This window comes from Petromyzon marinus, chromosome 19 (genome assembly GCF_048934315.1).
Source record: "Petromyzon marinus isolate PM22_M1 ecotype Great Lakes invasive population chromosome 19, UKy_Petmar_22M1.pri1.0, whole genome shotgun sequence".
Taxonomy (NCBI): Eukaryota; Metazoa; Chordata; class Hyperoartia; order Petromyzontiformes; family Petromyzontidae; genus Petromyzon; species Petromyzon marinus.
The window spans coordinates 2,138,474-2,161,468 of NC_133685.1; the positions used below are offsets into that span (position 1 = coordinate 2,138,474).

A 22,995-nucleotide genomic window follows, 5' to 3' on the forward strand; every position below is an offset into this window, starting at 1 on the left:
CGTGTCCCGTGCGCAGATAACGTTTGGAGAGTTCACCAAGTGTTTGCGCAACTGGGGAGGCGCACCGCGCGCTCGCTCGCTGCACCGCACTCGCAGTTTCACGATGTGGCGTTTCTTCCCCCCCCACCCACCCCCCCCCCCATGTTAAACGTTATTACAACGTCGACGATTTACGTAGACTTTGGCCGGTGCACTCGCTCAGTGGAGGCATGCAGAGGCGCTAGAGATTGTAACGGACTGGGCGACGCACGTAGGCTTTGGGTCGGTTTTATTCCACCTGCTACTGTACACAAGCTCAACACTTCACGCGCTCGAGGGTTCGCGCATCTCCACTGTGCGACGCCATCCCCCCCCCACCACCATCCCGTCGTCGCGGCTTTGTCAATCAATCGATCAGAGATTTGTAACGCACCGTCGTCGCATCTCCACATCCAAATCCCCCCCCCCCCTCCCACCATGGCGTTATTGTTCCATCTTTAGTTGCGTCGCCGCATCCTCTCATCGCGTGTCCATGTGGCCTCTTCTCAATCTGCGTTGTCACCTCTCGAGTACGGCGGTGCGTCATCAAGCTCCATCCTCTCACCGCACGTCGCACGCCACTCCAACCGTATCCCGCCGCGGCAAGGTGGCATTTGGTCTCTGCAACAAGGCTCTCTTCTCTAAGACGGCAAGACAGGCTACTCTAGTTAGCATGCCCCAGTAGAAAAAAACACATTTACTACACGCAAACCTACCGCGTAGGAACATGAACCTTCGCAATACGCGTCGCTGCTCCGCGTGAAGAGGGGTGGTGGGCCCTGCTCGCCTGGCACGTGGGAGATCGTCTGGTGGGAGATGTGGGAAGGGACCATTTGGGGAGCTGCGTAGGGGGGGAGGGGGTCACTGGTCCCGCATGGCCTTGCCAAGAGTGGCATCAGTGGAACAACTGATTGTGCTGTGGTTCGGATGGTGAAGTTTGGTCATGGTTCTAATGGTGGATGATGCGGTTGCCAATGGATGATGGTAAGATCCGTGTGTTCATGATGGGTGCTGCCGATGAGTGGAGGTGATGTGAGATGTTGATGGAGGCTAGTGGTCGGTGTAGGTGATGTGGGTTCTGGTGATGGCAGCTGTGTGTGTATTGATGGATGATCATGGTTTTCTGGCAGGGAGTCAAACCAAATGATTTTGGGAACGGTTTGAGTTAAACAAAAACTAATGGAATGGGTTTCTGTTAACTGCTAAAGACCGGTTTCAAACAGGTAAAATTTTTCATCTTTTAAAAAGTTTTTTCTGATAATATGCCGTATTCATTGCAAAGCTGAGAGATGTTTTTGAAACGTTTCAACTATGTGTACGTGTGTTGCAGAATACGGTGAGACCTATATGTATGTATATACAACGTATTTCGCACCGTACGACGTAGCGAGAGACACAGAAAGACGAACGGAGATGTGCCAACCGATGCCGCTTTGTATCCGTCCCCATCGCAGTCGCGGGGACCGTTGCGGTCTTGTGCCAACGACCAGGCGCGGGCTCTGCGCGTGCGATGGCTCACCGAGTCACCACGGCCTGCTTGGCCTCCAGCGTGATTGGTTACAACTGCCAGAGGAGCCGTCGGATCGCAGCCAATCATTCCTTTTAAGATCCCCGGATAAAAAGTGCAAGTTATTGAACCGGTAACCATATATATTTTTTTTGGTTTTCATTCCAGAGCAACAAATTTTATTTGGGTTCAGCTCTAGAAAATTGACGGTTAAAACCGGTTTCTTGTTTTCGGTTCAACACTCCGGTTCCTGGTGCCAGTGGGCGGCAGTAGGGAGAGCATGAGGAGCGGCTTGCCATGCTGACGACGTCTGGGTTCAGGTGAAGGCCACTCGTGCCTGCGGTCCATACTCCGACGTGGCCACCTCCACATCTGTGGTTCCACCTCTCCCCCCTATCTCCTCGATTGACGAAGTCACGCGGCGGACGGGGGCTCAGCAGCACGTCGCTGCCGCCCCGTTGAAATCCAGTCGCAGAGCGCGGCGAAGCGGCGTCGCTGCACGGGCGTTGCATTATTGGCACGCTGCTTCTTCCCCTAGCCTCGAGGAGCACGCAAGCAGTGTCGGGTGCAGCGTTCTCGTGCGTCACGGACGCAGCGCGAAACCCGGAGGGCCAGGCCAGCGGGCTCGTCTACGAAGGCCCTGGTTTGTTCATCTCGACCGTCGCCGCCTCGAATAACTTCACCGGCGGACCTCCAACGACAACGCAACTGCGCGCGAGGCGATTACCACCACAGTGAGCGCCGGTCCCCGTGAGGCTCATGGGGGCAGAGGGGCGGGGGGGTCATGACAAGGGGGGTTTGGGAGAGCAGGGGTCACCGGGGGACTTATCTTTGCATTCCTCACCATTTCAAGTGTTTACATTCAAAACTGCTGTTTGTACATAGATAGGAGTCCGTGTGCTTGGTTGGTGGGGCTTTATATTTTATATATATAGATACATATACAATGGTGTACATACACATGTACATGAGTGCTATTGGTCACATGGGTGGGTCACTTGGTGTAACTTCCAGTTACTCTACTTATGATGGTTAGTGGTGGGGGCACACACCTGGGTTTATTGCACAGGTGACCCCCCCCCTCTTTACCCCCCCCCCCCTACAACAACCCTAAATTGATTGGGGTGCATCAACAGGTTTATTCATAGGCGAGGTCGGTAATTAGCAAAAAAGTACTGCCTGGTATATTTGCAGCTGATCCAAACTGAGGGTGCTTGCAGTTGGTTTGGTGAGTAATTGGTGGAGGGCTTATAATCTGGATGGATGGAGTAATTGAACTTATGGGTGTATTCTAATCGGCTGGCAGATTGGTGTTAGAGGAGATGGCAGGTTTTATAAATTGTTTCCTCGGCTAATTGAGGGATGTATGGGTGGTTGAGTGAATGTGTGGGTGGGTTGGGATCATTCATCAGCTTAATGGTGAACCCAGAGGTGTGGGTCTTAATTGGTGGACATGTTAATTGACCAAGGGAATGACAGACGCAGAGCCGACTGTAGCCACCAAGGCTTTCACAATAATCTGCCAGAGCTCGAAGTGGACACATTAAACGCGGCAAGACAAGCCCAGGAAGAAGAGTGCTGCACTGGCAGCATAAATTACACAGCTTTGTACAAAAAGCGCCGCTGACCGTGACCCCAAATTTCGACGCAGGGGAGGGCATCTTCAGATCCATGCTGCAGATGGTGGATTATTATTATTAACGTTACACTTAATAAAGTGTTCTCCTGGTGTACAAAAATAGTCTCTTCTCTCTCGTGTGTGTTTGGGGTCGCACTTGCTCTATGTACATGCTCCTGCCAGCCGGCCACCACCTCTGCTCCGTCCATCAGCTGCTCAGCCACGCGGAGAACAGGTCGCATCTTCTATCCACTCCTCACTTGCTCCATCCCTCTTCCATGGTGTAGGGGGCAGCCCCCCCCTACTCTCCCCGGGGGGGGTAAAACAAAATTTCTATTGGGGACCCATTTTTTACAAGGCAAAGCTGCGTTTTGTTTACCTCTGACGACTCCACATGGGCCCCCCCCCTGATGCCCCCCCCCGATGGCAACGTGGTGTTCCTTCCACAGCGAGCCCCCATCCCCTAAAAAAAACCCCGATTTTTTTTGGTTCCCACACTGCTTCTGTCTTCTCTTCTCCCCCCACCACCAACCCCGCAAAAAGAAAACTGAGCAAGTGAGAGCCGAGAGGCAGCCGGGCAAGATGGGAAGAGCGAGGAAGCGGTGTTGGCGGTGGAGGCGGTGGTGGGTCGAACCCCACCGGGCCGGCCCCCTTAGGAGCACCCGCACCTGTCCACCACCATGCCGGGGATCTTGCCGTAGATGATCTGCTGCTGGTCGTTGAAGTACAGCATGTTGATGGGCGACATCTTGGTCGGGGTGCAGCAGGGCCCCGCGGAGCCGCGCGGGCTCGCCTGCTGCACGAGGTGCGTGTGTGGGTACTTCTGCAGGAACATGTACTCGCACTGGCCCGAGCAGTAGTTGGCCTTGTAGCGCTTGGGCGCGATGATCCAGTCCCAGCCGAAGGCCTCGAAGTCCACGGTGAGGGGGTAGCGGCAGCAGCGCGACTCGTTGGACGACTCGTCGCAGTCGAGGCCGATGTTCCTCCGGGAGCGCCGGAACGGCTCGGTCACCTTCACCTCCAGGAAGGGTTGCTGCCGCGCACCACAGGTGTGCACACAGGCGGGCGAATTATACATAGGTCTCCCTCCAGTGCAATCCCACAGGTGTACAGGCGTACAGGTAAGTATGGGTGTGAGTTCACACACGCTCATGCGTGTCCAAGTGCCTTAAGGTGTAGAGAAAGGTTAATACAGAAACAGGTGCATCGACAGGTGAGTGGGTGCAGGTGTATACAGGTGAGCACATACGGCGTCCAATGCCTTTACCTACACGAACGATTGCTGCGAGCAGTCGCGCAAGGTATCTAGACACAGGTGAGTGCGTGAGTAACACAACATGCGTGTCCCGGTGTATATACATACAGGTGAGTACGCATGCTGGTCTACACCATCGTCACCTCCAGGAATGGTTCCAGCAAACGTATAGGTGGAGGCACAGGTGCACACTTGAGTACAGACATAGATACAGTTGTACGGGTCGCACACAGGCGTGCGGACAACACGGACGTGCGGACACCACGGACGTGCGGACACCACGGACGTGCGGACAGGATGCCCGTCACCACCTCCAGGAAGGGCTGCCGCACAGCAGGTATATAGACACAGGTGTGCAGGGTGAGAACACACGTGCAGGTGTATGTCAACACGTGTACAGACAGGTGGATGTACATCGGTGTATCGGCAGGTTGGTGCACAGGCGAGTACACACACATGCAGATGTACGGGGTGTGTACAAGTTAACAAAGGCAAAGATCCCCCGTGTAGCCATAACAGACTGATGGAGCAAGTGCTGTTAGTGAGCGCATGAAGGGTGGGTGGCCAACAACACGCCCGACCGCCTTTGTCTCCCCAGTGGCGGTGTTTGCACAGCGCACCAGATACTCATTTGAGGCCGAGTCGACCTAGGGGAGGCCCAGGTCCGGTTTAGATAATCGTCACCAGTGTTGGCCTTGAGCGGTAATCGAACCCCGGGTCGCCGGGTTCGTAGCGCAGAGCACAGCGAACCACTGCATTAACTGTGTTAACTTGTTTACAAATTGTTGACAAGTTAACACGCACGTGGACAGGTGGGTACCATACAAAGACCCCCATGTAGCCTTTGGCAGTCTGTTAGCGAGTAGCACCTAATGAAGACCTGCATGACACACGTGGGGGTGGTGAACAGCACCATGCCGGGCTCGCCATTGTCTGCCAGTGCTGATGTTGACGCATCACCACCAGGTACTGCTCACTTAAGGCCGAGTCGAACTCAGAGCCTGGGCCGCAGTGCGATATCCTCAACACCAGCGTTCCCCACGGGTACACAAAGACAAAAATCCCCCGTATAGTGTGAACAGACTGTTGGGGCAAGTACTGTTAGCGAGCACCTATGAAGGCCGGCACGGTACACGAGGGGGTGGGTGTCCAACACTACTCCCGGCCGCCTTTGTCTCCCCGATGTCGATGTTTACACACCACAGCAGGTACTCATTTGAGGCTGAGTCGACCTAAGGGAGGCCCAGCACCGGTTCATATAATCGTCACTGTTGTTGGCCTTGAGAGGGAATCGAATCCGGGTAGCCGGGTTCGTAGCGCTATGCGCTAACCGCTACACTACCGCTCCCCACACACACACACAGACACACACGTGTTACACACATGTACAGACACAGGTGGGCACACAGGTACACACAGGTGTACACAAGTGGGTACACAGAGGTATACACGTGTGTGTGTTCGTGTATGCGTGTTCGTGTGTGTGTGTTCGTGTTAGGTCGACTCAGCCTCAAACGAGTACCTGGTGCGGTGTGTAAACATCGCCACTGGGGAGACACAAAGGCGGTCGGGTGTGGTGCTTGCCACCCACCCCCCCGTGTACCGTTCCGGCCTTCATAGGTGCTCGCTAACCGCACTTGCCCCTACAGTCTGTTAAGGCTATACGGGGGATCTTTGTTTGTTTTGTTCGTGTGTGTGGATACAGATGCTTCTCTTGCTCTCTCTCAGGGTCAATCCGAGCTTGCCACGGTGCTTCCGATTGTGATCGTTCACAAAGGGCACGGATTGAACACTAATTTTGAACACTCATTTCGCTAAATGCACAATTGGCACGGCGCTCTTCGTTGTGAAATTCAGTTACGTAAAATACATTTTAAAAAACTATCATCCGCCCCCATCTCCACATTATTGATCCCGAGTCCACCTTCAATAATTGCCCCATGAGGTATCCAGCCTCTAGTCCGCTATTGTGTTTTTTTTCCTTCCAATTGTTTGCTTGTGGGGATGCATTGTCAGCGCGTGGCTGGAGTAACCAGAAACAATCCACACGTCAGTGACACTGGATTGTGTGTGTGGCTTAAAGGTGGTGGGGAGTGGGTGAGGAATATCGGCGACGTTTCGGGCAACGGTCCTTTTTCAGAGCACGTACATGAATAATGTATTTAAAGATGGAGTAACGCGTGAATAAGAATGATTAACGTAGCCACGCACTCAAGTTGCACGCATTCATTAAACAAACTATTTCCGAAGACAAGACAAAAGCGAAAATGCCCCGTGTAGCCTTAACAGACTGTTGGGGCAAGTGCTGTTGGCGAGTAATACGTATGAAGACTGCTATGGAGGGTGGGTGGCCAGCACCACGCCCGACCACCTTTGTCTCCCCCAGTGTTGATGTTTGCACACCGCCAGAGTCAGTTTTCAGTTGATTTATTTTGGTATAGCCCTGTGAGCCATTCGGCTCTTGAATCGGGTGCAACCACAACAAACAAAAAAACAAAAACACGAACAAGAAAACATCTTAAAGTGACTATGTGACCGTGCAAACAGAAAATCCATGAAAAAAAACAGCAAAATATTCCTGAAAAAAGCACCGTACACCAACGCTGTGTGCAAAAAATCCCAGTGGGATGCAAGTCAAACAACAACAACCACAAGAAAACTTAGACGCCTTTTGGCGTCTTCTGGTCCAACACCAATGGAGACTAGGCTCTAAGAAAAGCCGTCTCGGGTGTGGACCAATCAAATTCAAGGACAGTGCATATTATTATCAGAGTTGTCTTTTTTTTGCATTTTGACTGCTTGTGTTGTGGTTATTGCAAACATGATGCCTTGAATAAAGGTGTCAGTTTTTGTGCCAGTTAAAAGGGTAAAACCTATTCCTATAAGAAAACTTAGATTAAGGCCATCAGTCTAACTCCGTACTACAACAAAACAAACATGTCTAAACCAAAAAAACTTTTCGAAATCACCAAAAAATAAAGCCATAATTACAACGTAACAGTGATCATAGGGACTGTGACCGGTTCAGATATCCGCCACTGGTGTTGACCGTGAGCACCGATCTAACTCGGGGAGCCGGGTTCGTAGCGCAGCATGCTAACCACTGCGCCACCTCTCCCCACTTCCACAGGACAAACAAAGACAAAGATCCCCTATATAGCCTGAACAGATTGTTGGGGCAAGTGCTGTCAGGGAGCACCTATGAGGCTAGCACGGAACACGAGGGGTTGGGGTGGCCAACACCACACACACGTACAAAGACAAAGATCCCCCGTATAGCCTTAACAGACTGCAGGGGCAAGTGCTGTTAGCGAGCACCTATAAAGGCCGGCACGGCACACGAGGGGGTGGGTGGCCAACACCACGCGCGGCCGCCTTTGTCTCCCCAGCGACGATGTACACACACACGTACACACACATACGTGCACACACACGTGCACACACACGTACGTACACACACGTACACACAACGTGTTGTCAAGCATTTCAGAAGCCATGTGGCGTATTCATTATTTTCCTGCATTGTTTTAAATTGTCGTACACGTATACATGCCCTATTAATGTATGTACTAAAGCGGCATCTATCCTTAAACATGCACACGTTGAGGCAACGTTGAGGCATGTTTACCGTGTTCGTCACCATCTGACAACCACAACCGTTGTCTGCAGTTGTCCATTCGCCACTGTGGGTGAATGATGGCTTGCACCACCACCAGCACAACCACTACCACCCCCCTCACGAGCTGAGCGGGGGTCACGAGCTGAGCTCTCTGTGCTCAATGGGCTAAACTTGCGCGGGGAAATAAACTTTTCACCCTTTAAAAGTTTCGATTTTTGGGCCAAATTTTTTTTTTAAAGGAATAAACAGATATTGTTGGTGCAATGCTCACCCCCTTTGTTGCAGAGTCACAAAGGGAATGGCGATCGTTACCCTACGTGGCAGGTGCACATACAAAGAGAGATGACCCGTGTAGCCTTGCAGACTGTGGGGGTTAGTGATGCTATCATCTAGCACGCATGGTTAGCACCACGCACGACCCGGCCGTGTTTGTCTCCCCGGTGGCGGAAGTTTACGCGCGGTGACGACTATTCGCGTTTGCCATGGAAATGCTGCACGCACAGGTGTAGAAACGCAGATGTTGCAAAACATGCAGGAGCACACAAGCGCCAGAAATACACACAGCGTGTGCGCAAGCTTAGGGGTGTATACGTGAATGTGTACACACACACACACGAGTATGCAAGGGATGATGTGCACACAGTTGTATATAGCGCACACACGCATGTGCACATGAACACAAACAGGGGTAGTACATGTACTTTGAATAAAGCTACCGATTTTAAAAAACAGGATATTTGTAAACGATACGAAACTGTTTTTTTTTTATTACACAGGTAAAGCCTCCTGAGCTGTTATCGTTACCGTGGCGTCCACGGTGGCTAGGTGATGTTAACTACCTCGCCTGGTATACAGGAGGTCGTGGGTTCGATCCCAACCCTGACGCCTACTGTTGTGTATTTGGAGTTTGCGTGTCTCTCTCTCTCCAGTGGTCGCGTGGATTTTTCTCCGGGTCCTCCGGTTTATCCTCTCCACATTTGGAATAAACATCGCCACGCGTTTACAGTATTTGGCCAATGCTACACATTCCAGACAGGCCACATCGCTGAGCTATCATTTGTGATAGCCAGGTCGCTTATTAAAAAAAAAGCTCAGTGAGCTGTACCTGGTAAAATAAAAAGGTGATCGTTTTATCGATTAGTATCTCTTTTTCAGAAGCGACCTGGCCACACGTGATCACAGCTCATCGCAATGGCTGATATTATCATCATCATCATCTCAGCGCGTGTTGATTCTGAATGTGGAGGAGGAGGGGCAAACCCGGAGGAACCCAGAGAAAAATCCACGCGACCACCACGTGGAGAGAGAGAGAGAGAGCGCGAACACGTGGACTCCAAATATGCAAGAACAGGCATTGCCAGGGTCCGGGATGGAACCCACACGGGGCTCACGTGGTACCAGGCGAGGGAGATAAACATGCCAGTACCACCGCAGCGCCCCAACAACAATGCCTCGTCTTCTGTTTTCCCTCTCAAAATTGTAGGAGTCATATAGATCGTGCATCTGTCGAACGCGTCTCTCGTCCTCGGATCAGCTCGTGTCGTTGCATCGTGAGACCACGACTGATATTTACGGTTCGGGGAGGCCTTCAACGCAGCAGTGCATAAATCATGGCTGCTGCTGCTGCTGCCGCTGATGATGAAGTGTTAAAATAACTATACTATTTTTGTATTACCAGGTAAGTCCCACTGAGCTATATATCACGTGGACAGTTATAGCAGCCAAATACTCTAAACGCGTGGTGTTTATTCTAAACGTGGAGGGGAAAACCGCACCATGCCCGGCCGCGTTTGTCTTCCTAAGTACTGCTGCACCTTCCCCAACAGTGTACACACACACACGTCCACATGCACACATAAAATTGCTGTGTATACACAAAGACAAAGATCCCCCGTGTCGCCTTAACTCATTATTGGAACAAGTGCTCTTAACGAGCACCAATGAAGGCCGGCACGGGGATGGGTGGCCAGCACCACGCCCGGCCGCCTTCATCTCCCCGGTGGCGATGTTTACACACCGCACCAAGTACTAATTTCAGGCTGAGTCGACCTAGGGGAGGCCCAGGACCGGTTCAGGTAACCGTCACCGGTGTCGGCCGTGAGCGGGAATCGAACTCTAGTCGCCGGGTTCGTAGCGCTAACCGCTACACTACCGCTCCCCACTTTGTGTACGCATACACACGCACAGGTACAAACACGTGTAAATCATTGTCATTGCAACCATCAATAATATAACTACCACCATTACCACGACCAGCAAAACGTCCACCATCATCCTTACAATCTCCATCATTATCATACCCACCACGATCATTAATTACTACCACCACGCTTATCACCATCACTACCGCTATCACCACCATCACTACCGCTATCACCACCATCATAATCATCACCATCAACACCAGCATCATTATCAGTCACCATTCAGCATTACCTCTGTCACCACCTCCACCATTATCACCACCACTACCAGAACCACCACCGTTATCATCCTCACAATCACCACTACAGCAATTATCATCACCATCATCACTCACACAACAACAACCGCCATTCGCCACTAAGTGGCGATGACATCACCACGACGCTTGTGCCAGGCTATGTGCACGTTGAGGCCACGTGAAGTGTCGAACGCCCGCTGGCAGGAGGTCACGGGGCAGACCCAGGTGCCATGGGTCGACTGACTAAGATGACTGGCTGATGCACCACCTGTGCACCCTACTGTGCCAACTTGCTGTGCTTTAGACACCCGGCGCTCCGCTCGTTGTTGTGAGCGTCGCTCCACCTCCTCCCTCCGTTGTTGTTGGAGGGCGACTGCCTCCAACTGCCCAGTAGCGTCCTTCACGAGCCTCCTCCACCGAGGCCGATCTTCACACCGCTGGTACCAGTCATCGGCAAGTCCACTCAGCTCCACATCCTCCTGTTCCACATCACTCTATCTCTTCTCTAGCCCGTGCCGCGCCCATTTAGCCCCCTCGATCCGGACGAACAAAAGCTGTTTGGGCATGCAGACTACATGACCCAGCCAACGCAGCCTTGCCTGCCGGAAGAGCTCACCGATGGGGCTTTGTCCAGATCTTTTAAGGATATGTGAGCTTCTCATACAATCAGGCCTGGTTAAACCCAAGATGGATCGTAGGCACGCCAGCCTAAATGTTTCTAACCGGCAAAGATGTTCCATTTGGGGGGGTCCACGTTTCGCAAGCGTAAAGAAAGGAGGGAATGACCGTGGCCGAGAAGACCTGAAGCTTCGTGCGGAGCGACAGACCAGGTAACTGAGCGTTACGCGACCGATGAAAAGATAATGCCGCTCGACTGATTCTACTGTCAAACCGGAGCCGGTCATGAGCACACTGCCCAGATATGAGAAACTCTCCACTCTCTCCACAACTGCCCTATCACCAATTGGGAGTTGTTGGGGTGGAGTGTCCGTTGGTACAAAATACCCAGGCAGGTGCTTATTTTGGTGGGGCTGATGGTAAGTCCCTACCTCTTAGTGGCAAGCTCCAGGTTCAGCAGCAGCGCCTCCAATTCCTCCTCTGAGTGAGCAGCAATTACCAGATCATCGGCATACATAACATGGTTGAGCAATAGGGAGCCATCCATTGACCGCACCCGGGCATCGATCAGCCTCCCACTGTATCTGTACCAGATGAAAACTCCTCCAGTACAGCCATTACCACCACCACTCCCAACACCAGCCATTACCACCACCACTCCCAACACCAGCCATTACCACCACCATCACTCCCAACGTCAGCCATTACCACCACCACCACTACTCCCAACACCAGCCATTACCACCACCACCACCACTCCCAACACCAGCCATTACCACCACCACCACCACTCCCAACACCAGCCATTACCACCACCATCACTCCCAACACCAGCCATTACCACCACCACCACTCCTAACACCAGCCATTACCACCACCATCACTCCCAACACCAGCCATTACCACCACCACTACTCCCAACACCAGCCATTACCACCACCACCACTCCCAACACCAGCCATTACCACCACCACCACCACTCCCAACACCAGCCATTACCACCACCACCACCACCACCACCACTCTCAACACCAGCCATCACCACCACCACCAACACTCCCAACACCAGCCATCACCACCACCACCAACACTCCCAACACCAGCCATTACCACCACCACCACCACTCCCAACACCAGCCATTACCACCACCATCACTCCCAACACCAGCCATTACTATCACCACCACCAACACTCCCAACACCAGCCATTACCATCACCACCACCAACACTCCCAACACCAGCCATTACCATCACCACCACCACTCCCAACACCAGCCATTACCACCACTCCCAACACCAGCCATTACCATCACCACCACTCCCAACACCAGCCATTACCACCACCACCACCACCACCACTCCCAACACCAGCCATTACCACCACCAGCAACAACAAACAGCAGCAGCCGCCACCTCTACCTACCAGTCCCTCCTCGCCGGGCCCCGGCGCCGTGATGGCGAGGTCGTTGCCCCGCTCGTCCACCGCCTTGATCTCCACTCCCCAGTTGGTCTCGGGGTGCAGGAACCAGTTGTGGAGGATGTACTTGAAGTCGATGCTCTGCCATTGTCCCGCGCGGGAGCCCAGGTCGGTCTTGAGCGAGCGGATGCGCACGGTGCCCCCCTTGGAGAGCGGGATGAGGCGCAGCACCTGGATGAACACTGTGCTGCGAGCGTCCACGGGCCGCAGGTACACCCACAGGTAGGCCTTCACCACCTTGTTCAGCATCATCTTGGGCGTGAATCGGAAGAAGCAGCAGCGAGGGGAGCCGTCCACGCGCACCAGGGGGTCGGCTGCGGAGACATCGGAGGAGCCCAGCGGGCGGCGTTGGGGAAGAAGAAGGATGGGAGGGGATGGAGGGAGGACACAGATCTGAGCTGCGGTGCCGCTGATGGAATCCGTACGGCCAATGAGGAGCGACTAACCATCCCCGCCCCCCCCCCCCCATACGTATTACTCGCCAACAGCACTTGCCCCAACAGTCTGTTGAGGCTACCCGGGGGATATTTGTCTGTGAATCGTACGGCTCCTCAGTGCGAGCCTCGCTGCCGCGAAAGACCGAGTTGTGTGTACGTACGTACACACGTGTGGTGTACGTACATACACCACACGTGTGTATACACGTGCGGTGTGTGTACACACGTGTGGTAGGTGTATGTACACACGTGTGCTGTGTGTGTACACACGTGTGGTGGGTGTGTACACAAGTGTGGTGTGTGTGTACACACGAGTGCTGTGTGTACACACGTATGGTGTGTGTGTACACACGAGTGCTGTTTGTACACACGAGTGGTGGGTGTGTGTGTGTATACACGAGTGCTGTGTGTACACACGTGTGGTGTGTGTGTGTACACACGAGTGGTGTGTGTGTGTACACACGAGTGGTGTGTGTACACACGAGTGGTGTGTGTACACAGGTATGGTGTGTGAATGTACACACGTGTGGTGTGTGTACACACGAGTGCTGTGTGTGTGTTACGTTCGTTAAGAATCATTGCCGGTGGAATGTTCGGAACAACAAACGGCACGGCGGCGTCAGTCACCGCGTGGTCCACGTGCACCTCATTTCTCAGTGGAAAGATAAAGATTTCTCAGTGGAAAGATAAAGGCGCAGTCGCGCAATTTCTCCCAGACGCCACTGCAGACGGAACAGCCTCCGCTGGAGGCAGCTCTAGAGTGGTATTTGGCCTACTCTTCCATATTGCTCAGACGTCTTGGGAGAGGTGGACTTACTCAAACTTTACCCCACCGCCACCACACGCGATCATCAGAATCAGCTATAAATCTCCCTTTCACAGATGTACCCATTGTACTGCTGGCGGCGAGGATGGGGGGGGGGGTAATGAACTTGCACCATTGTTTCACCTGGCGTGCCCGGAGATGGAATCGAACCGTCGCCCTCTGGATTGCATGATCCCGTGTGCTCGCTGTTACACGACGGAAACCCCTAAATTATAAAGCGATCTTTAAAAAAAAAAGTTTTTATGCTCCGGACATTTAAATCCTTTATGTGCTCGCAAACGGCACTTTGCCCCAACAGGCTGTTGAAAGCTACCCGGGGGATCTGTGTCTTTGTGTGCGAGGGTGAGTAGTGAGTGTTAGAGAAAGAGAGAGTGCGTGAGTGTGTATGTTGGGCTGAATGGAGGAGGGTGCTGAACGGGCGCGGCACGGTTTGGATAGGGGATGGGCTTCATGCGGTACTGGAGGACGTGGAGCTGAATGGACTTGCCGGTGACTGGCACCAGCGGTGTCAAGATCGGCCTCTGTGGAAGATACTCGTGAAGGACGCTACTGGGCAGTACCAGGCTATGTGCACTTTGAAGTTACTGGGGCAAGTTGGAGGGCGGAGGAGGAGCGACGCTCACAACAACTTAGCACAGCGCCGGGTGGGTAAAACGCAACAAGTTTGTGCAGTGGGGGGCACAGTCTTCCCGGTCAGCCCACGGCACCTGGGTCTGCCCCGTAACCTCCTGCAGGCGAGCCTTCGACACTTTGCGTGCTCTCAAAGTGCACCTAGACTGGCACAAGCCCCGTCTGTGATGCAACCACATAGCGGCGAATGACGATTGTTGTGCATCGAAGTGTGTCAGAGTGTAGGGTAAGTAACAATATCCGTGAGTGCGTGTGCGAGTGAGAGTGCGCGTGTCTATGATGGGGAGTGGTAATGCAGTGGTGAGCGCGCTGCGCTCAGGATTCAATTCCCAGTGACGAATATCTAAAACCGGTTCTGGGCCTTCCCTAGGTCGACTCAGCCTCAAATGAGTACCTGGTGCGGTGGGTAAACATCGCCACTGGAGAGACGAAGGCGGCCGGGCGTGGTGCTGGCCACCCATCCACCCCCTCGCGCGCCGTGCCAGCTTTCATAGGTGCTCGCTAACGCACTTTCCCCAAGAGGGTTAAAGGCTACACGGGGGATCTTTGTCATTGTGCCCCCATCAACAATTACGCGGTGCCCGCGTCTGCCTGAGCACGTGTGCACACAAAGACATATTCACACACGCGCGCGTGCGTGTGTGCATATGTCTTGGTGTACATGCGTGCGTGCACAAATACACACACGTACGTACGTACGCGCGCGCGCGTGTGTATGCGTGCTCGCACGCCTCCGTTTGCACGTGAATGCACAAACATGCACGCGCGTGTTTACGCTGCATGCACACGTGCGTATATACTTAGACACGCGCGTGCTTATACACTCACGCACGCGTACACGCGTGTACACGTGCGTGCGTGTGTACGTGTGTACACTCACACGCACGCGCGCGCACACGTGGTGACGACTCCACCGCCCCCCCCCCCGTCTCTCTCGCTCTCTCTCTCACACAATGCGCTCTCGCAAACAGCGCGACCCCCCCACACCACCCCCCCCCCCAACTGCGAGACGCGATGAATGAGCGCTTTGTGTCGGGGGGGACGGACGCACGGGGAGGGGAGAGGGAGGCGCTCACAGCGAGCGCCCATCAGCTAAGTCACTCGGGTTCGATTCCTGGCCGTGACGTCAAGGGCACGCACCCCCCACACCCCGCACACCCCCCACACCCCCCTCCATAAATCAACTCGGAATAAATTCACGCATTGGTGGTGGGGGGGGGGTAGGGACGCCCAGAACGGCAGTGGTGGTGGTGGGGGCAAGGAGCAGGGATGATTTGCGTTACGGGGCAGCCTGGCATTTGCCCCTGGAGTTGGGGGTCACCCACACAAACTCGGCCCAACGTAAATTCTAAACCACAGTCCAGCCGGGGATGATTTAAGTGTGGCCCTGTGTGTGTGGTGTGTGTGTGTGTGTTTTGTGTGTGTGCGTGGACACGTAGGGGTAAGCAACTTGGAGGTTGGGGGTAGAACGTAGCAAGACAAAGATGTGTGGATGGATGGAGAGGATGGTGGTGGTGGTGATGATGATGATGGGTGTGACACGTGTGAAGGATGGAGGAGGATAGGGTAAGCAACTTGCAAGTTAACAATAGTACTTGGTAGGAAAGCGCTGTAGATGTGATTAGATGCCTATCAAATCTTGCAGTTCACGAGCACTTATGACAACAAAGAGCCTCACGCTGTCGATGAGACACTTTCGGTCGAAACCAGTGTAGAGTTGGCTTGTTATAGGTTGTGTAAGAAATACTTCTGGGGTTTTGTTTGGTTTTGTTTACGTGGAGAGACAGATATGTGCAGGAGATACGCAGTGACAGCTTCATCTGTTTGGATCAGAAAGAGGAGGAGGAAGAGGAGGAGGTTGTGATGGGAGGGACGAGTGTGCAGGGTGCATTAGCAGAGCCTCGTTTGTCTGCACGGGCATTGGAGGGATAACTCCAAGGGGACAACTCTAGACCCAGATGGTGGTGGTGGTGAGAGTCTAAGGTCGGACCAAGGAAGTCGACTGAGCAACAACTCGGAGACTTTGCAGAAGGAAGGAGGCGATGGCGATGCGTGAAGGTATCGACGGCATTGGCCACATGATGACCTCTTGACCTTGGGTGTGTGTGTGTTGTGGTGAGCGGTGGTGTAGCGGTTAGCGCGCTGCGCTACGAACGTGACGACCCGGGAACGATTCCCGCACACGGCCAACACCAGTGACGATTATCTGAACCGGTCCTGGGCCTTCCCTAGGCCGACTCAGCCTCAAATAATTACCTGGTGCGATGTGTAAACATCACCACTGGGGAGACAAAGGCGGCCAGGTGTGGTGTTGGCCATCCACCCCCTCGTGTGCCGTGCCGGCCTTTATGGGTGCTCGCTAACAGCACTTGCCCCTACAGTCAGTTAAGGCTACACGGGGGATCTTTGTCTGTCTTCCTTTTTTTAGGTCCCAACTACGACCTGGCCAAGCCAGCGGCACCGAGGTAGTTTCCACGTGGTCGGCAGCAAGTCACGTGCGCCGTAAAATTAATGCACCGGACACCCCCGAAAACGAGCGGCCTGCGAGCTCCGTGCGTGATGGTTCGAGTCCGGTCGTCGTTGTTGTTGTTGTTGCTGTTAATCCACGTGTGACGTGACTCCTGTCACACGTGTCACGCTGTAACACGTGTCACCCTCGAGCGTGACCTTATTTAAATTGGGGGGGGGGGGCATGATTGCTCAGGCGAAGGGGTGCACGACACAACTTGGATGTTGGCAGCGTCACTGCTGCTGTGGGTGCTGCTGCTGATGATGATACTCCTATTATTGCTGCAGCTGTTACTGCTGCTGCAGCGACTAACAATGCTGCTGATGATGCTGCTGATACTACTGCTCCTGCTGATACTACTCCTGCTGCTGATATTGCTGCTGTTGATACTACTGCTGATACTACTACTCCAACTGGTGGTGATACTACAACTGTTGGTGACACTACTACTACTGCTGCTGATCATACAACTACTGCCGCTGATACTACTGTTGGTGATACTACTAGTGCTGCTTGTACTGCTGCTGGTGATACTACTACTGCTGATACTACTCCTGTTGCTGATATTGTTGCTGCTGCTGATACTACTGCTGATACTACTACACCAACTGCTGGTGATACTACTACTACTGCTGCTGGTGATCATACAACTACTGCCGCTGATACTACTGCTGGTGATACTACTACTGCTGCTTGTACTGCTGCTGGTGATACTACTACTGCTGATACTACTCCTGCTGCTGATATTGTTGCTGCTGCTGATACTACTGCTGATACTACTACTCCAACTGCTGGTGATACTACTACTACTGCTGCTGGTGATCATACAACTACTGCCGCTGATACTACTGCTGGTGATACTACTGCTGCTGCTTGTACTGCTGCTGGTGATACAACTACTGCTGATACTACTACTGCTGCTGGTGCTGCTTAGCGCCCTGGTCTCGTCAGGAGACGAGGGCGGCTCGCGACGCATTCCTGCTGCTCGTGGGTCCTGTAATTAGCCGAGAATGGATCTCGACACGGCGGCTGTCAACACTCCCCATGGGCCGGGAGGCACGGGGGCAGGGGGCAGTTCGAGAGGTGGAGGAACGGAGGAGGGAATATGGAACAGGGAGGACGCATGCAGAGAAAGGGGGATGGATGGAAGAGGAGGAGGATGATGATGATGATGATGGATTTGTGGATGGCTGGCGAGATGAAGGGAGGGAGGATGGAGCAAACGGGATTAGATGAGAGGATGCATGGAGTTGCGGAGCCATAATCATCGTCATCAGCCACGATCTATCCACTGCTGAGCGAAGGCGTTCCGCAACCCGTCGTGATCTCTCACGACCCCGCGATGCAACGATCCACGCGGCACCAGCGCGTCACTTGGCCTCATGAATAACGAGCGATGGCCTTATTTGCGTGTGCTTTTTTGTTTGTTTATTTCTGGCAGGGTACCCTCGCCAAGGGAGGGTCCTGCCACACGACGATGTTTGGCCACCTCCTCGTTCGCGAGACGCACTGCTGCTTCGCGTGCGTTGAGTGTATCCGCAGAGTCGGCGTGGGGGGTGGGGGGAGCCCCACCGCTCGTACGAGGAGGGGAGGGGTTGCCACTCAAAGCTGGGCGCAGGCAGATCTCCAGAATCGGCTGGGCTCTGCTGTCATCATAATCCGCCACCCCGCAACGAGAGAGGCTGCGACATCTGCTACTCCCCATGCAAGCAGCAGCAGCCAGGCTGAAATCGCGCTTCGCTTCCAAGATCCTTCTCAACACGCGCCCAGGACGCCTGAGCCTCGCCTGTCTTACCCACTCATCATCATCATTCCTCATCCTCCTCTTCCTTGCAGATTGCCCCAAACATCCACCCGAGCATCGTCTACACAGATTGCAGGGAGAAGAGAGGATGCGGCAGGGAAGGACGCAGCGAATGTAGCGAAGGGTTCCCGGTGCGTCTGAGCCGCGCGTCCTCGACTCGGTACAGAGGACCCAGAACCTCGCCACAAAAGGGGTCGTCGTCTCAGACCAGGATCCGCACGGAGCCAACGTCCGTCACGCGTTTTGCGAATCAGACGAGTTCGGAGGGAGGGGGGGGGAGGGGGTCAGGCGTTTCCATGGTCCTGGTTGTCGCGTTACAATCGCGTTATGTTCGCGAACAGAATCGTCTGTGGCCCCGGGGCCCCGGAACTAATCAACTAATTGATTACGCTGCGGTTGTGCTAATTGCGCCCTTTGTTTACTCAGTGAGAGCGTCGGCGTTTACCGCAAGACTGCGTATGAGGAGGGTGCTGCCGGGGTGGAAGGTTTGGCCGTGAATTCAATGAATGAGAGTTTTGACTTCGCGTGCGAGAGAACTGCTGCTGGACACGAGGAGGGAGACACCCAGGGAACCAGATAGCCCGGTTAAAACCCAGCACAGCACTGGTGCTCTACACGAGGGGGTGACATCCAGGGAACCAGATAGCCCGGTTAAAACCCAGCACAGCACTGGTGCTCTACACGAGGGGGAGACACCCAGGGAACCAGATAGCCCGGTTAAAACCCAGCACAGCACTGGTGCTCAACACGAGGGGGGAGACATCCAGGGAACCAGATAGCCAAGTTAAAACCCAGCACAGCACTGGTGCTCTACACGAGGGGGGAGACATGCAGGGAACCAGATAGCCCGGTTAAAACCCAGCACAGCACTGGTGCTCTACACGAGGGAGAGACACCCAGGGAACCAGATAGCCCGGTTAAAACCCAGCACAGCACTGGTGCTCTACACGAGGGGGGAGACATCCAGGGAACCAGATAGCCCGGTTAAAACCCAGCACAGCACTGGTGCTCTACACGAGGGGGGAGACATCCAGGGCACCAGATAGCCCGGTTAAAACCCAGCACAGCACTGGTGCTCTACACGAGGGAGAGACACCCAGGGAACCAGATAGCCCGGTTAAAACCCAGCACAGCACTGGTGCTCTACACGAGGGGGGAGACATCCAGGGAACCAGATAGCCCGGTTAAAACCCAGCACAGCACTGGTGCTCTACACGAGGGGATGACACGCAGGGATCCAGATAGCCCGGTTAAAACCCAGCACAGCACTGGTGCTCTACACGAGGGGGGAGACCCCCAGCCACTGCCTTCTCCTGGCCAACCCGTGCGGGACGATCACCAAATGCAGGTTAGAGTACTAAACCTGCTGAGGTTACGAGATCCGACGCGAATCTGTCGCCGGAGCGGTGATGTTGGAGGGACCCAGAGGCCCAGGGGAAACCCCACCACGCACACGGGGAGACGGGCAGGGCGAGCGGGCTGGTTGGCGGGGTGCGAACCCAAAACTCCGCACAGATGGATGTCATAACTCGTTGCCGTAACCGCCGCCATCCCCTGGCCACCTCACAGTCGCAAACCGACAATAGCCACGTGGCGTTCACAGGCAGCCTGCCGCCGCGTTAAAGCGCTACAGGTGTCACAACTCACGGCTACAGGTGTCACACCTCACGGCTACAGGTGTCACACCTCACGGCTACAAGTGTCACACCTCACAGCTGCAGGTGTCACAACCTGCCGGCTACAGGTGTCACACCTCACGGCTGCAGGTGTCACAGCTGTAGCCGGCTACAGGTGTCACACCTGCCGGCTACAGGTGTCACAGCTCACGGCTACAGGTGTGACACCTCACGGCTACAGGTGTCACACCTGCCGGCTGCAGGTGTCACACCTCACGGCTACAGGTGTCACACCTCACGGCTACAGGTGTCACACCTGTAGCCGGCTACAGGTGTCACACCTGCCGGCTGCAGGTGTCATAACCTGCCGGCTGCAGGTGTCACACATGTAGCCGGCTCCAGGTGTCACAACCTGCCGGTTGCAGGTGTCACACCTGCCGGCTACAGGTGTCACACCTGCCGGCTACAGGTGTCACACCTGCCGGCTGCAGGTGTCACACTTGTAGCCGGCTACAGGTGTCACACCTGCCGGCTGCAGGTGTCACACCTCACGGCTACAGGTGTGACACCTCACGGCTGCAGGTGTCACAACCTTCCGGCTACAGGTGTCACAACCTGCTGGCTACAGGTGTCACAACCTGCCGGCTACAGGTGTCACAACTTGCTGGCTACAGGTGTCACACCTGCCGGCTACAGGTGTCACAACCTGCTGGCTACAGGTGTCACAACCTGCTGGCTACAGGTGTCACAACCTGCTGGCTACAGGTGTGACACCTACAGGTGTGACCGCTGGCGCGGCTCGCGCTGCGCGTGCGGCCGCTTCTCCTGGGCGGCTGCACGAGGAGTGCTTAGTCCACGGGCGTAGAGGGCATCAGACACATCGCTCCACCACCTACATAGAATCTGTACCGACCCCCAACACAACCTACAAACAATCCGTAATACCCCCCTCCCCCCCGCTCCTGACTTGGTAACCGCACTCACTTCCAAGCGGTCATCAACCTGATCCACCGTTCCCGGCCACGTCCAGAGAGAGACATTGGAATCGCGGAGGAGAAGGCTGCACCGCCCCCTCCCCCCCCCAGGGTGGCATCGACGAGTGAAGTCCGTGCGCTTGCCTCGTCGACTGCGCGTCTGTTGTCGGTGCGATCGGCGACGATAGCAGTGGGGGGGGGGGGGGTGTTTGCTGAGCGCTGCTATCGGTGCGTGCGCATTGCTGCTGCTGCTGCTGCTTGTGCGGCTATCGGTGCGACCGGGGGGAGGGGGACACGCGCGCTGGCTACCGGCGTGACCGCTGTGCTACTCACGCTCGCTGCCCATGATGATGATGGTCTCGGCCGTGGCGTGGTAGTCGTCGTCTTCCCAGTGCGCGTGGTTGGACGAGGGTCCCTGGTCCCCCTGGAAGTCGTACTGGTCCAGCAGCTGCTGCAGCGGCGGCGCCTTGGGCAGCAGCTGGCTGATGACGTCGCGGCTGATGTTGGGCGCCTGCTTGAGTCGCAGCTTGCTCAGGATCTGCGACTTGATGGACTCGAGGCGCAGCGCTTTGCTCTGCTCCCTCCAGATGCACGCCGGCGTGCACTCGGCGCGTTCCGGCTGCTCCTCCCCGGGCCCCCACGAGGTAGCCCCCGTTGCTGCCCCCGCCGCAGCTGCCGCTGCCCCTCCGGCTGCCCCCACCGATGCCCCCTCTTCGGCGTTGGTGCAAACGTTGCGGCCGAACGCGGCCAGGCACACGCACAGGATGAGGCACTGGGGCGGCATGGCTCGGCTCGGAATGTTGGCGGCGAGGTTGTCGGTGGTCGTGGTGGAGAGTGGAGCGAGCGTGCGAGTGGAGATCAAGCAGGGGAAGAGTGTGTGAGTGGCAGAGTGTGTGAGTGTGAGAGTGTGTGAGTGGGAGAGTGTGAGAGTGTGTGAGTGGGAGTGTGTGAGTGGGAGAGTGTGTGAGTGGGAGAGTGTGTGAGTGGGAGAGTGTGTGAGTGGCAGAGTGTGTGAGTGGCAGAGTGTGTGAGTGAGCTCGCGAGCGACCTGGCGAGTTGGTGAGCGAGTGAGTGAGTGACGGGGGCGCAACGTGAAGAGAGGAGGAGGCGGTGGTGGTGGTGGGTGGGTTGATGAATATGTACGCGTTGTGAGAGGGGGGATGGGGGTGTGGATTGGAGCGGTGGAGTAGAGACGCAGAGAGATGCAATGGGGACAGAGAGAGCGCGACTCTGCACAGAGAGCGCGGGGGAGCGGGGAGGGGAGTGATGGAGGAGAGTTCCTCTCCTGAGAGCGGTGTCGGCGTGCAGGCAACGCGGCCGCTTTTATAGCGGCACTTTGTCCCACGCTCGGCACGAAGAGTCCCGGCGATTGGCTGCAGCCTCTTGAGCCCGCGATAGCGGCGAGGGGTCGAGGCGGGGCTGTGCCGAATCCACTCCCACTCACTCACACACACAGACACTCACACACACACAGACACACACACACAGACACTCACTCCCACTCACACACACAACAACAACAACAACCGCCATTCGCCACTAAGTGGCGGTGACGTCGCCACGACGCTTGTGCCAGGACATGTGCACCTTGAGGCCACGTGGAGTGTCGAACGCCCGCTGGCAGGAGGTCACGGGGCAGACCC

General features: G+C 55.0%; 1 protein-coding gene across 1 annotated transcript; it reads right to left on the reverse strand.

Moving 5' to 3' along the window:
- Positions 1-251: 251 nt before the first annotated feature.
- Positions 252-22,656, reverse strand: GDF11 (growth differentiation factor 11). Its single transcript, XM_032957302.2, has 3 exons — positions 21,686-22,656; positions 12,503-12,870; positions 252-4,176 (listed from the first exon to the last, which is right to left on the reverse strand). The coding sequence occupies exons 1-3, from the start codon at positions 22,134-22,136 to the stop codon at positions 3,796-3,798; spliced, it is 1,200 nt and encodes a 399-aa protein (XP_032813193.1). The 5' UTR covers positions 22,137-22,656; the 3' UTR covers positions 252-3,795.
- Between the last annotated feature and the right edge of the window lie 339 nt (positions 22,657-22,995).

What these genes read in the sequence shown, in the direction of transcription:
- GDF11 (XM_032957302.2), bottom strand. Translation starts at nt 22,136, where the DNA reads ATGCCGCCCCAGTGCCTCATCCTGTGCGTGTGCCTGGCCGCGTTCGGC. An exon ending in CATCATCATGGGCAGCGAGC is followed by an intron (nt 12,871 to 21,685) that starts GTGAGTAGCACA and finishes ATGTCTCCGCAG; the next exon opens with CCGACCCCCTGGTGCGCGTG. An exon ending in GGCCCGGCGAGGAGGGACTG is followed by an intron (nt 4,177 to 12,502) that starts GTAGGTAGAGGT and finishes GGTGCGCGGCAG; the next exon opens with CAACCCTTCCTGGAGGTGAA.